Genomic DNA, 15,587 nt, shown 5'->3' with positions numbered 1-15,587 from the left:
ATGACGGGGCGCTAGGAAGCTCGGTTCCAGTAGGTGAATGTGGTTCTGTTTTATGCCGTCTCTGTAGGGCTGGCCACATCTTCCACCACCGTCTGCCGCTTGCCTGATCCTTTGCAGGCCCCTGGAGCGTCACCGGGGTCCGCCCTTTCCCCAGGGTCAGCGGAGGCTCTGACGATGCAGAAAGCATCCTGTGATAAAGGGCTTGAACGAGGCCTAGGGTACGTGCCCTCTGAAGGGTATGCTGGCATTATGGACCCTATTGTTGTGGTCCAGTCCCTACAAGGCCTTTGCAATATGCAGTAGCAATGCAGGGGTTTGGTGCGGCTGGCTAATGCATCCCCCCAGGGAGTAAGAGCACTAAACTGCTTCTGTGTTTGCAAACTGTCCGCCCTGCGTGTGCCGGCTAAGTGCTGTGTGCGGCTTGCCAAGATAACACCCAGATCAAATACAGTCTGCTTCAAACGTGTGGGTGCTCCTATTGAATCCGACTAAGCCCGTGTGGCAGCTTCATGTACCCCAGGCCTGGCAGTGCCGAGAGGGGAGAAATGAACACAGAGCGAGTCTGCAGGAGGACAAGAGACAGGCGGCTGGGGACTGTCTCTTCCAGGCGGCAGACGTGGAAGTGGGAGGGGCTGGGAGATTTGGCCTGAGGTTTTTACAGCGACAGGTGGAGTGCAGAGTAACCCGTGTCATTGCGGCAACCTCCCCAGTCGCATCGGAGTGAAGCTCCTCCGTCACATGGGGGCAGCACTGGATTCTCTGCCACGTCCACCACCTGGCAGAGAGCAGCGCCGCTGAGTGGTCAGAGCACAGGTCTGGGCGCCAGCTCCTGCCTCTGCCGATGATTTACACACTGGACAAGCCACCGAGTCATTGTGGGGCTCTGCTTCCCTGCCTGTACGATGGACCCACACCTTGGGGGAGGGTGCCAAGATGCTCTGGTGCAAAAGGCTCGCTAGTGCCTCTTCCCGGCTCGCTAGTGATTCGCTCGGGCACTCCTGGATTGCTCCTTTTGTCTGTGCAAAGCTGGGAACGTGTGGCGGCGGGGAAGGCTGGCCTTTCTCTCGCCCACAGGCCCTGCTGCTTGGCCTGTTAGTTCGCCCGTAGCAAAGCCGATTTGCAGTCTGCTGAGGCCAGTGTGGCTGTGGAGACTTCGTGCAGCCTGGGGAGCTGCTGCAGGGCTCCTGCAGGGGAGAAGAGGCTGCGATGGCAAGTGCAGAATGCTGGGGACGCACTGGGATCCAAACACATGGATATTTGCCTGGAGCTCATTCCCAGGTGTCCATCTCTGGCTGGGGGAGGGCTCAGAGACACTGCCGGGTCTTGCACGCTGGCACTGGCGTGATTGCTGTGAATGCAAAGCCCTGAGCACCCTGGCAGTTCCCCGCGTCCTTGGGGCTTCTCTCTGCCTATTCTCCTTTGCTTTGTGTTTTTAGGTTTCCTTCCCGAGGGGTCCCTGAAGCTCCCCCGGGCGGCTCTGGCGGCGCCCCGTGAAAACGCTCCCTGCTCGGCCTCCAGCCCCTGCAGCCGCGGCCTCTCCGAACCTGCTTCTGCAATGGGTGGGTTGTGAGCGCTGGTAAGACCTGCGAGCTGTGCTGCCTTTGCTGCTCTCTCTCTGTCCCTGTTCCTTCTTGCCCATTTATTTCTGTTCTCCATGTGCTCTGCTGTTCTGTCTCTGGGGTTTTCGCTGTCAGGTAATGAGGAGCTGTGGGTCCAGTCAGTCTTGGAGATGCCGAAGAGAAGAGACATCCTGGCTATCGTGCTGATAGTCCTGCCCTGGACGCTGTTAATCACCGTCTGGCACCAGAGCACCATTGCACCCCTGCTTGCAGTGCACAAGGGTGAGAACCGCCCCGCCCATGCCACATCCCCATGTCTCATTCCATCCCTCTCGTGGCACCATGCTCATCTCCACGTGTGGCCCGTGCTCAGCCAGCAGCCTCCCCTCTCCGTTACAGGGAGAGCCCAGTGCGGGGGGGAGGGGTTCGTGCAAAGCGCCAGGCCTGTGGCTTGGCAGCCGGGTAGTTTATCCTGTTGGCGCCTGTCTCGGAGGCCGTAGGACAGAGCCTTGAGAGAAGATGCCGCCCGCTGCCCGGTGTCTGTGTTTCCTACTCCCAGGAAGCCATCGCCGGGCGTCCGGCTCCAGAGGGGAGAGGAAAGCCCTTCTGACGGTCCCTGCAGGCACTGACCACCCATTTGGTAATAAAAACAGCAGCTGAAGCGATGCTGCCAAATGCAGCAGAAAAGATCTGGCAGGGGAAAGAGCAGTGGCCAGGGTGCTGGCAGGAGGGGTGCGGGTGGTGCGGCAGCACCCCCTACTGGCAGTGGTTTCCATTGCGGGCAGGGTGCACAGTTTGGGTCAATGCCCCACTGCACAAATTGTTCCAGCGCCCCTGGGCAGGGGCCTTCCAGCGGGAGGCTGGGTTCTGCATTCCAGAGTTGAGGGGCTCGGGCTGAGATGCACAGGCCTGGGGAGAGGGAGCACAGGGCTCCCTGCTCGTCTCAGCATCTGGAGTAGACCGTCAGGAGAGGGGCAGCGTCTACATGGCCGGGCACCCAAAGCCCAGAGTGGCATTCCGGTCCGGAGTAAGGGAGATTGGGTGTGGCTGGGCGGTTCTGAGGGAGTGGATCTTTGCTCTGTTTTCAGTGGCAGCAATGCCCCAGGAGCACAAGCCGTATCAGAAAGACGCCCTCTCGTTCAACACAGTAGCCGCCCTCCCCTCTCTGTCTTTTCACTGGACCCACTGTCTCCTGGCTTCCATCTTGGAGAGGAGCGCTGGTGTGTCTGTAAGCTCCATTTCTCCATCTCAAGCTCTAAACGCGCCTCCCTTGACTTTTCTGTCTCCAGGTGCCCTGCTCCTCTCTTTGGGGTGGCTTTGCCTTACTCCCCACCTGTGGGCCGATGTGCTATTTAAATCTGCCAGCAGATCAAAGACCTTCTGAGCAGCTTCAGCCCCCCCCCCCCCGTCCTTAGACGACCTGGAGGAGAAGGGGGCTTCTGTCACACAAGTGCCTAGGGCAGCTCTTAGGTTATAGTTGTCCCTCAGTGAGAGGGTCAGTTGGGCCAGAGCTCACTCCACGGCCTGGGGGAGCGCAGCACCACAGAGCGAACACTGGAATTGAAAGGCTCGTGTAGTGATGCTGTTACGTCTCCCCACCCCTCCGGGCTCAGCCCAGTGCCTGGGAAGCTAGGAGACACTTCTGTGAACAGTGGCCTCCTGTGGCCCAGGAGTGGAACTGGGTCTTGTTCCCAGCTCTGCTTCTGATTCAGTGTGACACCCTGGGCCAAGTGCTTCTATGCTCCGTACGTCAGTTTCCCCATCTGTACAAGGGGTGTGTGTGAAGACAGTGGCTTTCCTTAGAGCAGCTTTAAGAGCCTTGTGTGGGAGGCGCCAGAGATGAGGAGAGCAAATCAGTGATGGTCCCACAGTGTGTGTGGCATGGAAGGGCCAGAGGACTTAAAGCTGAGGTCTTTCTTGACCCACAGGCGATGACTAATGATGATCCCACATGCCCTGGCCCAGTTCCACTCTGTCTAATCATGTTCCGCCGCTGCGCTATCAAATATGTTTCGCGCTTTGTGCAGGGTGTGAATTGCTTCCCGGGTTTCAGAGTCCCAGACAGCTGGGATGTGCAAAGTGGGTGTAACTTTTCGGAGACAGGGCCTGATCCTGGCAGGTGCTGAACAGCCTACCCGCCCTTCGGTTTTCACTGGAGATGGGATGCTCAGCTACTTGACATAGTGGGTCTGAAGTCACTTGTGGTGTTTGCTCCAACGTCCAGGGTGATGGGTAACGCAGAATAACAGATAAGGATACGCCAAGAACGTAGGAATTGTTCTAGTGAGTCAGACTTATGGTCCCTCTAATCCTGTATCCTTTTGACCTCTGGTACTAAACACTCTTGGGAAGTATCAGAACCCCGTTGTGGATTGTTATCACATGCCCTGCAGGCAATGGCTGGCTTACACTCTGGACCGTAAGTGTTGCAATCTGTCATTAAGTTTGATCATTCCTAGCATAATTATAGATCTGACGGCAGGGCTGCAGTGCCCTGAAAATGGCAAGCACATGAGTAGGCTTGGAAGGATTTCATTTTTTGTTGGTAAACATCAGTATTATCGTGAACACACACACTCACAAAATGTTTCCATCCATAATAATCGAGATGTGCAGCTAGGCACAGTAGCAAAAACGCTGCTGGAGAAATGATTAGAATGTTGATTTAAGGATGTTTACTTTGTGTATTTTGACACGCGATGCCGACAATGTGTGTTTGAGCAGTTACGGAGCTTTGCTGTTCTGAATCTTAACATCTGCTGTCATTAAATAATTATTCTGAGCCCCACCACTATGAAAATGTAAATAGGCAAAAATCTGAAAAATGTTAAAAAGAAACATTTGTGCTTTTTTATAACTTGGACAGTATCAATTGAAACAGCAAAGCCTAGATATGAGGGCTGATTTTGTCTTAGTCAATGTAGAGTGAAACTCTTGGCAGGGGATTCTGAAGAATTCTGTGGGCAAGAGTTGTCATGTTATTGCGGGACATTACAGATACAGGCAAGATTCCTAACTAGGACTTTGCAACAGCTAAATAAAAGATGCATCAAAAGACCCTCAGCCAGAGGTGAGCAATCTGTGACCCGAGAGCTGCATGCAGCCCTTCGGGGGTCTGCATGTGCCCCACGAGACATTTTGTTCCCTATTGCTCACGCACGGGATTCCAGATACTGCTGATTTTCATCCACATGGTTTTTTCCCTATCGATATTACATGCGCTTCAAGCAAGGGAATGTGAAGTGAGGGGCGTGCTGATCGCACACAACGCTGACTGACAGCCGGATGATCCCTCTGCATCCAATCACAGTGCTCAATTGGCACACCCCACAGATTCCAGGTACACAAGCACAGTTTGCAAAACTGCCCTGTCCCGGGAGACCGTCTTGGCTATGACAGTCTTGCAGCCCACTGAGTAAAAAGGGGGCCACTCATGCAGCCCCCTTCATCAGCCTACGTCGCCCCTCGCTGCCCTAGGACTTCCCAGAATGAGAGTCCGAGATATGTAAACACTTGTCAAGTGAAAAGGTGACCTATTTCAAGATCCCAGCTGAGTGGTTGGAGTTCAGAAATACCTAGGGTTGCCAGGTGTGCGGTTTTGAACCGGACAGTTCTGTATTTCAGCTTTCTGTTCGGGAAACAAATTGAGAGAATAGAAATGAGAGAATAGAAATGTCGGGTATTTTCTAAATCAGATGCAATATAGACTGTGATGTCATGTCAAGTGTGTCCAGTGTTTTTGTTGAAACCATCTGGCAACCCTGGGCACCTGGTAAGGTGGATCCAATATTACCTGGGCCAAATCCGAACTTCAGCCATCTCCGTTCTGTGTACCCATCTTGTCTCTTCATTCTTCATTTGCTGTCCTGATCTGCGGCAATGCATTTGTGCATGGCTGCAGAGTCCTGCCTCAGCAGCAGGAGCTGCTCTATGGGGCACGGGATGTGAAGTACTGTGGGATGGAAGGGGCTGTATCCATGTCAGGGTGTCTGTTTTTCTACACACGGGTGTTGCGCTTGGTTGCTGTTTCTTTGGGCCCTTAAAGCTGCTTGTTCTGAGCACTTCCCTGCTGCTAGCCTGGAGCTGTCTGAACTTTGCCCATGTGGCTTGGGGGTTCTTGATTTCTTGCAAAAGGCCTTTGTTTTCCAGTTGTCTCCTCTGCTCTCAGACCAAGAGGGTGACTTCCGGGCTGGCAAGCTGACCGCTGGCCTTGCCGAGGAGGCTGTTCGATGACTGTGTGCTCTTCCTCTCGTGCCCTTGTGCAGATGATGGTGGTGACTCCCGGCGTGATCTGGCCCAAGGCTCGGACTCCAAGGAGTACTGTCTGTCGGACCGCGACATTGTGGAGGTGGTGAGGACAGAGTACGTGTACACCCGCCCACCCCCGTGGTCGGACACCCTCCCCACCATCCACGTCATCACCCCCACCTACAGCCGGCCGGTGCAAAAGGCAGAGCTGACGCGCCTGGCCAACACCCTCTTGCACGTGCCCAACCTGCACTGGATCCTGGTGGAGGACTCTCAGCGGCGCACGCCTCTCGTCACCCGGCTGCTGCGGGACACAGGGCTGAACTACACCCACCTGAACGTGGAGACGCCCCGCAACTACAAGTTGCGGGGGGACATGAGGGACCCCCGCATTCCCCGGGGGACCATGCAGAGGAACCTGGCCCTGCGGTGGCTGAGAGAGACTTTTAACAAAAACAGCAGTCAGCCTGGGATTGTTTACTTCGCCGACGACGATAACACCTACAGCCTGGAGCTCTTCGAGGAGGTAAGACACAGACAGGGCCAGCCTCTCCGGCCCGGCTCTCAGTTCGCAGGCCTACGCATGGGTCCCTGCGAGCTGAGCCCAGGAGCATCCGTACCAAGGTGACCGCCTGCAGTGCAGCATGACAAGGCATGTGGAGTCAGCGGCATGCTCCAGCCGGCAGGTAACAGTCACACGCTCACCGGAGCCCGTGGCTTGTCACGGCCTCTCAGTTTAAGTAAATACACCCCCAGCAATGTCATTTGAACCCTTCTCAACATGCCCTGGTGACTGTGTACCAGGCAGTGCAAATGGGGCACCTTTGCTAATGTCTGAAGGACCAAGAAGTGCAAACCCAACCTGCAGGCTGAGGGTCTGTGGATGAGAGTGCAGAGGTGCTGGGCGTTGCGGTTCATGCCAGGCACCAAGCCCATCCTCTTGGAGCCATGTAATAAGTGTTCCCGATGGTGACCAGAGCTAGGCAAAGAACCGATTGCTCAATTTACTGGTGGTGCCGAAAACTTAAAACCAGAAATTCACTTTGGAGCAAACTGGTTTGTTTGTTTTTTAAATTTGGTGAATCAAAAAGTTGGGGGGGAAATTTCGACCCAGATTTCTGGCCATTTTTTTTTTAACATTTTAAAAAATTCAAGGGTTCAAAACAGTCATTTTGAACAAATGTGTTTCATTTAACAAATGTAAAAGCAAAGTGTTTGTTTTTTCTTAAATATTTTGGGGAGGTGGGTTTGAAACAAATTCAGTGCAACAGACGTGCATCTGGGAAACATTGCGCACATATATTGTCACAATAAGACCTTTTGGTAAAAAAAAAAAGAAATTGACCAACTTTAACTGTGACCCTCAGTTACCACTTCCTTGCAATCAGCCCCAGGTCTCTGCTGCTCCCCCTGTGAACTCCCTGCCCCCATCTAGACTCGTTAGACTGCTTCACTGATCACAGTGGAAATTGAGGACAACTTCACACAGGACATTAATCCTCTCGCAGGATCAGGCGCTTAATTGTCTTAAATAGAAGGCACCATTTTGGCTGTTCAGGGTGCAGCAGCTACTTGGTTGCCTCCTCCAGTCCCCTTTCTCCACTTTGCAAAGCTGTAGGAGGTACATGCCACAGTTGCTTCTTGCTTAATTAGTGCTGTCTGGCAGCGCATCGGCTGTGAAACCTTCCCTGGTCCCGCTGGGCCTAAGCATAGAGGAATGTAAATGTGTGAGACAGGTCTAGATGGCTGTAATATGCCTTCTAATGACCGTAAAGCAGTGACTGTGTTGGAGATGGCTCAGTTAAGGGCAGCTGTGGAGTAAATGGCTTCAGCACCTGAAGAAGGAGCAATGGGGTTTATTGCAGCGAGATCCAAGGGGATAGGCTCGAAGGACGTTGGTGACCTCTTAAACCAGTGTTTCTTAAACTGTGTTCCGTGGCACAGTGGTGTGCCGCAAGGCAGTAGGAGGTGTGCCATGGAGAACAACCGAATTCTTTTTTTTTTGCTCAACAAAAAATCTTTGGCGTTCCTCATAAAAAAAAATTGCTTGGTGTTCCTCGGTCTTCAAAAGTTTAAGAAACACTGTCTTAAACTATGCCAGAAGGAGTTCCAACAATGCCCTAAAGGCCCGACGCTGCCACTGTGACTCATGCAAGTAGTTGAGCTGAAGCCAATGGGATTGTTCTCAAGGATGGGCATGGGGTGCAAGTCTCGGACTGGGAGCCAACAGAGCTGCACAACGTTTCACATAAGTGGCCGGTGGATGCTCCACAGCTAGTTTGAATTTTCTCCCCATTCCCATTGGGTTGGGGAACAGCTGTCACTGTTTGCCACCAGCCTACAAATACTCCTTCCTTGGACACCTAGGGTACGTCTAGACTACATGCCTCTGGCGACAGAGGCATGTAGATTAGGCTACACGGCATAGGAAAATGAAGTGGAGATTTAAATAATTGCTGCTTCGTTTAAATTTAAATGGCTGCCACGCTGAGCCGATCAGCTGTTTGTTGGATCTGCGCGCTTGTCTGGACACTCCGCGGTCGACATCAAAGGCATTTCTCAACCTCCCCGGTAAACCTCATCCCACGAGGCATAACGGGGAGGTCAACAAATGCCTTTGATGTCGACCGCGGAGCGTCCAGACTAGCGCGCTGAGCTGACAAACAGCTGATTGGCTCAGCGCGGCAGCCATTTAAATTTAAATGAAACGGCGATTATTTAAGAACATAAGAACGGCCGTACTGGGTCAGACCAAAGGTCCATCTAGCCCAGTATCCTGTCTGCCGACAGTGGCCAGCACCAGGTGCCCCAGAGAGGGTGGACCGAAGACAATGATCAAGCGATTTGTCTCCTGTCATCCCTCTCCAGCCTCTGACAAACAGAGGCCAAGGACACCATTTTATCCCCTGGCTAATAGCCTTTTATGGACCTAACCTCCAAGAAATTATCTAGCTTCTCTTTAAAATCTATTATAGTCCTAGCCTTCACAGCCTCCTCTGGCAAGGAGTTCCACAGGTTGACTACACGCTGCGTGAAGAAGAACTTCCTTTTATTAGTTTTAAACCTGCTACCCATTAATTTCATTTGGTGTCCTCTAGTCCTTGTATTATGGGAACTAATAAATAACTTTTCTTTATCGGCCCTCTCCACACCACTCATGATTTTATAGACCTCTATCATATCCCCCTCAGCCTCCTCTTTTCTAAACTGAAAAGTCCCAGTTGCTTTAACCTCTCCTCATATGGGACCCGTTCCAAACCCCTAATCATTTTAGTTGCCCTTTTCTGAACCCTTTCCAAGGCCAAAATATCTTTTTTGAGGTGAGGAGACCACATCTGTACACAGTATTCAAGATGTGGGCGTACCATAGTTTTATACAGGGGCAGTAAGATATTCTGGGTCTTATTTTCTATCCCTTTCCTAATAATTCCTAGCATCCTATTTGCCTTTTTGACCGCCGCAGCACACTGCGTGGAAGTTTTCAGAGAACTGTCCACGATAACTCCAAGATCTCTTTCCTGATTTGTCGTAGCCAAATTAGCCCCCATCATACTGTACGTATAGTTGGGTTATTTTTCCCGATGTGCATTACTTTACACTTATCCACATTAAATTTCATCTGCCATTTTGTTGCCCAATCACTCAGTTTGGTGAGATCTTCTTGGAGTCCCTCACAGTCTGCTTCTGTCTTGACTATCCTAAACAGTTTGGTATCATCCGTAAACTTTACCACCTCACTGCTTATCCCTTTCTCCAGATCATTTATGAATAAGTTAAACAGGATTGGTCCCAGGACTGACCCTTGGGGGACACCACTAGTTACCCTTCTCCATTCTGAAAATTTACCATTTATTCCTACCCTTTGTTTCCTGTCTTTTAACCAGTTCTCAATCCAAGAAAGGACCTTCCCTCTTATCCCATGACAATGTAATTTACACAAGAGCCTTTGGTGAGGGACCTTGTCAAAGGCTTTCTGAAAATCTAAGTATACTATATCTACTGGATCCCCCTTGTCTGCATGTTTGTTAACCCCTTCAAAGAACTCTAACAGATTAGTAAGACAGGATTTCCCTTTACAGAAACCATGTTGACTTTTGTCCAACAAATTATGTTCTTCTACATGCTTCACAATTTTATTCTTTACTATTGTTTTGACTAATTTGCCCGGTACTGAAGTTAGACTTACCGGTTTATATTTGCCCGGATCGCTGCTTCATTTTCCTATGCCAGGTAGCCTAATCTACATGCCTGTGTCGCCAGAGGCATGTGGTCTGGACGTACCCTTAGGGAGGACCCCTTGCACCTCACCCAGCTCGCATGTACTGAGAGAGGCTTTCCCTGGCTCAGCTGCAGCATGGCCCCTGGGGCTGGGGAAGCTCCCCCCTGTGCAGAGCACCAGTTTGGCTGCCATTTACATTCCTCCAAAGTCTTTGCATCGGGGGTGAAGTTGTGTCTTGGCTTTGTGCTTCCCCATGCTGCACAGGGGAACTTCACCCTGACCCTGGCTCTGCAGCATCTTCCCCGGGTCCTTCATTTGGCTTGTACCATCTTACTTCAGGCGTCACTGGGCTTTCCCTCGTTTTCTGTGTCCCCGCCTCAGTGTCTTTATTACTTAAACTCTGTCTCTGGCATTTATCCATGGCCTCCCTCAGAGTAAATAGCCCCCTTTCAGCGTTCTCTGAGCAAAGCCGGGCAGTACAATGGCTGCTCTTGCAGGACATTTTGTTCAGAGAGACACTGTGCGATTGTCTCCCCAGGCTGCCGCACACGCATGAAAAGCAGGCGTTTGTCAATACTTCTTTGCTTGTCTGTTCTGAAAAGCATCACCCTGCAGACTCTGCCGTTGAGTTGGCCAAACCTAGGCTGTAAGACCGGTGACAGCGGTTGCCTGTTTGTAGCATCCAGAGACACGTGGGCTCCCTGGTTTTTCTGACTCAGCTGGGAGATGCGGCTAAAATCTCAAACCCGGACGGGTTCCACAGTTTCCTTCCAGAAGTGGCTTTGAGTGGGGACTGAATTTATCCAGGCCCTTTCGTGATTCCTCTTTCTGGACAATCATGTTTGCGCGGCGTGTTTGTGTGTACACGCACGTGCACACTCATCTAGCTGTTACAGAAGATAAGCATCAAACGGGGCTTGATCTGTAGTGCACCTCCGCCTACGCCTTGCCTGGAGATGTGATAACCTCTACACTGAACCTCAGACGGCTTTATTTCCAATGTCTTATAGCATCCAACAATGATACATCTTTTACTGATGTAAAGGGTCGTGAGTATTTAGAGGAGAGCATCAAAAATGATCAAAGGATAGAAAACCTGACACATGAAAGGCTTAAAAAAAATCTGGGCATGTTTAATCTGAGAAGAGAAGACTGAGGGGGAACCTGATAGATCTCCCAGTATGTTAAGGGTTGCAATGAAGAGGACTGTGATCGATTGTTCTCCATGTCCACTAAAAGTAATGGGTGCAGCCTGCACCCAGGGAGATTTAGGGTGAGATATCAGGAAAAACTTGATCGTTATCATGGCAGTTGCGTGCGGGAATAGGCCTCCAAGAGAGGTTGTGGATTTAGGGCAGGGTGAGCGGGGCGGCTGCCCCAGGCCCCGTACTGCCCGAGGCCCTGCGCATGCGCCGTGTCAAAGGAGGGGCCCCGGGAAATGTCGCTGCCCGGGGCCCCGCGGCGCTCTCATCCGCCCCTGGTTGTGGAATTCCTGTCATTGGAGGTTTCTGATAAGAACTGATTGGTCCTGGCAGAGGTAGTCTAGGGCAGGGGTGGGCAAAAGGGCCTCCATGGGCCGGATCAGCCTGCTGCTCACCCACCCCCAAGCCAATTAGGGTCTGGGGGCAGGGCAGTGCACAAAGCTTCCTCCCGCCCTACCCCCGCCCAGCGAGGCGCATGCTGCACTTCATGCCGTACGCTCGCACCGGGTGGGAGGAGACGTCACGCGCTCCCCGCCCCCAAACCCTGATTGGCCTGGGGCAGGAGGAGCGTGCGACGTTTCCTCCCGCCCTACCCCCGCCCTGCAAGGAGCGTGCTGCACTTCCAGGTGCCGTACACTTGCGCAGGGCGGGAGCAGGGCGAGTGGAGCTTCGCACAGCTCCCCCGCCCAAACGCCAACCAGGACGTGGGGGTAGGGGAGCGCGTGACGTCTCCTCCCGCTCTGCGAGCAGCACATGGCACTTGGAAGTGTCCCACGTGCCTCGCAGGGCGGGGGTAGGGTGGGAGGGGGCTTCGCGCACTCCCCCCACCCTCCCATCCTCGGGCCAATCAGGGCCTGGGAGCGGGGGAGCGTGTGAAGCCTTTTCTCACCCTCCCAGGGGCATAGGTGCCTAGTGGGAAGCAGGGGCAAAGGGGCTCCCCCACCCCCAGATCAGTTATGGTCTGAAGTTGGGGAAGCTCATAAACATTCTGGCCCCGCCCCTTCCGGATTAGGCACCGCCCCTTCCGGGGCAGCCCCCAGCCAAAAATTATTGCCCACCCCGGTCTAGGGTTACTTGGTCCTCCCTCAGCCTGGGGGGCTGGACTTGACTTCCCAAGGTCCATTTCAGAGATTCGGGGTCGGGTGATAATGGCTGAAGCCCAGGAGCTCAGAGCAAAGTCTACAAGGAATGTGCTGGACAGTTCTTGCTCTAGCACAAGACCCGTGTTCCTGAGGGGAGGGTTTTATGTGTTTGGAGGTTGTGGATGTTCATTCGGAACAGGCTTCCTGTCTTCGCCATGTGTCTTGCCATGTGTAGCTCAGGGTTTAGTGACCCCAAGAGACAGTCCATGGCCTTTGGGAAGCTAGGGCTGTTAGAAACTGTCTAATTTAGTAATCGTGTATCCACATCAGTTCTTAGCAGTTCCACCATTATTCAATGACTCCTGGGTCATGCTGCTGCCTCTGATACAGCCCGGCCTGCTGTGGACAGAGGCTGCTCCGCAGCTGCTCTGTGGGATGCTAGAGCAGCCTCTGAGGGGAGCTTGGGGTCCCCCATGGACAGGGGCTGCTGCCACCCCACACTGCTGCCTCTGAGCCCTGTGCGCCTCCGTTTGCCCAACTGTGCAAGGGGAGAAGCCCGGAATGACAGGGTGCCATGGGGGAGAGGGTGGGGAGCAGCAGGACAGGACGGGCAGCAGGCAAGAGCTGTTTTTAAACCAGTTCCCCGCATGGACCGGCTCCCGCCTGCTACCCTGCACTGCTGCCTCTGTATCAGAGGCAGCAGCACAGGGTGACAGGTGGCTCCCCTGTGTGCTCTTCATTTAAAAAACCGAACTTGTGGGCTGGGACTGAGCCAGCCTGCCAGTCGGAGTTTTAAATGCAGAGCAGTAGGGGCCGGCTGGGTGGTTGTGGTTAACTGGGGCTGTTAACCGGTAAGCAATCGCTTATTGGTTAAATGGCTATCCGGGTAACCGCTAACATCCCTATGGGAAACTAGGATTATGTTCCCAACAAGGCAGCTTTTCAGCAGCCCCAGAAAACACAGGGCCAGGGCCATTAAGGTTCCATCACCACATTGACAAGGTCCGAGGGATAACTTCACCGGGAACCCGAGGCCTTAGGGGCAGGAAAGATCAGCACCTCCTTCCCCCTAACCAGTGCGGGCTTTTTTCCCGATCCAGTCTAGTTTTAATATCCCAGGCAATGAGGCTCCCACCACCTCATAGGGAATATCTCTGTTCTAAATGACATTTGGGACATAGTGTCCCAAGTGGTTAGAGCTTTGTTTTATCTGTGCCACAGATCCTCTGGAAGAGGGCAATCTCGGCTAGCTGAAGGGCTCATGTGTTTCCCTTTGCGGCAGTCCCTCTGCACTTCTTGTACATGGACAAGTGAGGGTAGTATACGTTATCACTGCTGGATATGGGGGAAACTGAGGCACGGATGACGAGAGTTGTTGATGGCCACACAGTGAGAACGTGGCACAAGCAAGAACCCACATCTCGAGTCCCAAATCGGTTTCCTCAGGGGAGCCTCTTTCCTCCCTTCATGCCTCTCTCCGCTATTAAATGGGCATCATAACACCTGCTTTACCTGCTGACACAAAGCCTGAGGAGCATTTAAAAGGCCCTTTGGAAACCTGAGCTGACCCGTGTTTTTTAGTTTCACCCCTTCACTGCCGATTTAACCCCCCGCATCACTCATCTGAGAGGATCTGTTGCCTTGCGCTCCAGGAAGCTCTTGTGGCACAAGACATGATAATCCTGCCAGAGGTCTCCCTGTTCATTCTCTCTTCAAGGTACACGCACTGCACCTGTAACTGCCACGGGGCGGATTTGAACCTGGGACCTCGGGAGCTTGGTATAGGAGCCTCTCCCCTTTGAGCTAAAAGTCAGCTGGCTCTCAGCACATGCTGTAGAAGTCTCTTGATCTTATCTGTTGCTGTGGTCTAGGTGCAGCTGCATGGGACAGTGAACCACAGGAGGGCTGTGTCTACACTCGCGGCTTCTTGCGCAAGTAATATGCAAATGAGGCTAAGCGTGAAATATGGCCAAGCCTCATTTGCATACCTAACGAGCCACCATTTTTTTCAGAAGAGGCTCTTGCGCAAGAAGGAGCGTCTACACTGCCCCTTCTTGTGCAAGAAAAACCCTCTTGCGCAAAGCCGTTCTTCCTCTCAAGTAGTAGGTGTAGCGGCATTGCACAAGTGGGCTTTTCTTGCGCAAGGAGGGGCAGTGTAGACGCTCCTTCTTGCGCAAGAGCCTCTTCTGAAAAAAATGGTGGCTCGTTAGGTATGCAAATGAGGCTCGGCGATATTTCACCCTTAGCCTCATTTGCATATTACTTGCGCAAGAAGCCGCGAGTGTAGACAGAGCCTAAGTGTGTGGGTTATACACCCAGAGCCATCTTACAGGGGCACCTGTTTCTCCCTCGTTCTTGACGACTTCTGTTTTAGCTTGGATTTATTTGCACAGACTAGTATATTGAGGACAAGGTGGCAGATTGCTGCCTTGGCCATTTGGCACAGATCTAAGACCTAGAGCAAAGAACCCAGTAAATGAGGTTTATCCATACAATTGCAGGCCGACCAGGCTGAACGCTGTTTCAATCCAGCTGCCTCATTGCTTCCTTCTCACAGAAGGGTTCTGAAATGAACGCTCCGTATTAAGAAGGCAATGAGGACACGTTGTTGTCCATAGATTCCTCTCCTCTAGGGCTGTCCGTTTGGATTGGATGTATTCCTGGAGGTGCATTCATGTGACATGGTCTTTAATTCATCTTCAATTCCTGGAAACTCCAGGACAATCCTCAAGGACTGACACCCTACTCTCCTTCCCCTGAAACCTACCTGCATTATCAGGCAACAGGTAAACCATGAAAGGGGGTGCACAGTAAACATAGGTCACTGGTTCCTGCAGATAAGGGCTGCCAATGGCGTGTGTGGTGCAAAAGGGCAACTCTCTCGTGCTCTCTCGCTGCAATGAGCACTCACGATTAGCTCTGGGAAATCCCATGTGAGGGTCTGGGTCGAAAAAGCAGACTGTACAGCAGCAAGAGCTTGCTCCTGCTGGCAGAGCAGACTCAAGACAGGATAAATCACTGTAAAACCTCATCCTGTTGACTTGGATTTGACTGCGCAGCTGGGCTACTTCTCTGCCCCTCATTTGAGAACTATGTTCACGGTCCCTGATTCCAAATGTTATCCTGTTTCCCATCCACTCCTTTATAGCTTCATTTCCAGAAATCATCTGTCTTAAAAGCAGTGTGGCTGACTCGCCCAGTGATGCAGGACGAGCGCTCCCTGTGCCTCCGTTCCCCCTCTGCAACGGGGTAATGCTGATGTTGACCCACCTTTGTG

General features: G+C 52.5%; 1 protein-coding gene across 5 annotated transcripts in view; it reads left to right on the top strand.

Moving 5' to 3' along the window:
• LOC142818185 (galactosylgalactosylxylosylprotein 3-beta-glucuronosyltransferase 1) overlaps nucleotides 1-15,587 on the top strand; it is a 72,399-nt gene that overhangs the window by 39,138 nt on the left and 17,674 nt on the right. For 3 of the 5 annotated variants that reach the window (XM_075916408.1, XM_075916405.1, XM_075916407.1), the window contains exons 2-4: nucleotides 1,437-1,559; nucleotides 1,695-1,841; nucleotides 5,825-6,333. In XM_075916408.1, coding sequence (XP_075772523.1) covers nucleotides 1,556-1,559; nucleotides 1,695-1,841; nucleotides 5,825-6,333 — 660 coding nt within the window. In that variant the 5' untranslated portion in view covers nucleotides 1,437-1,555. Of the gene's footprint in view, nucleotides 1-1,436; nucleotides 1,577-1,694; nucleotides 1,842-5,824; nucleotides 6,334-15,587 lie in introns of all 5 variants that reach the window. The other 2 variants (XM_075916409.1, XM_075916410.1) reach the window with 2 other exon arrangements.

This window comes from Pelodiscus sinensis, unplaced genomic scaffold (genome assembly GCF_049634645.1).
Source record: "Pelodiscus sinensis isolate JC-2024 unplaced genomic scaffold, ASM4963464v1 ctg35, whole genome shotgun sequence".
Taxonomy (NCBI): domain Eukaryota; kingdom Metazoa; phylum Chordata; order Testudines; family Trionychidae; genus Pelodiscus; species Pelodiscus sinensis.
Note: the sequence above shows the minus strand (reverse complement) of the source record. Positions and strands in the feature narration are given on the sequence as shown.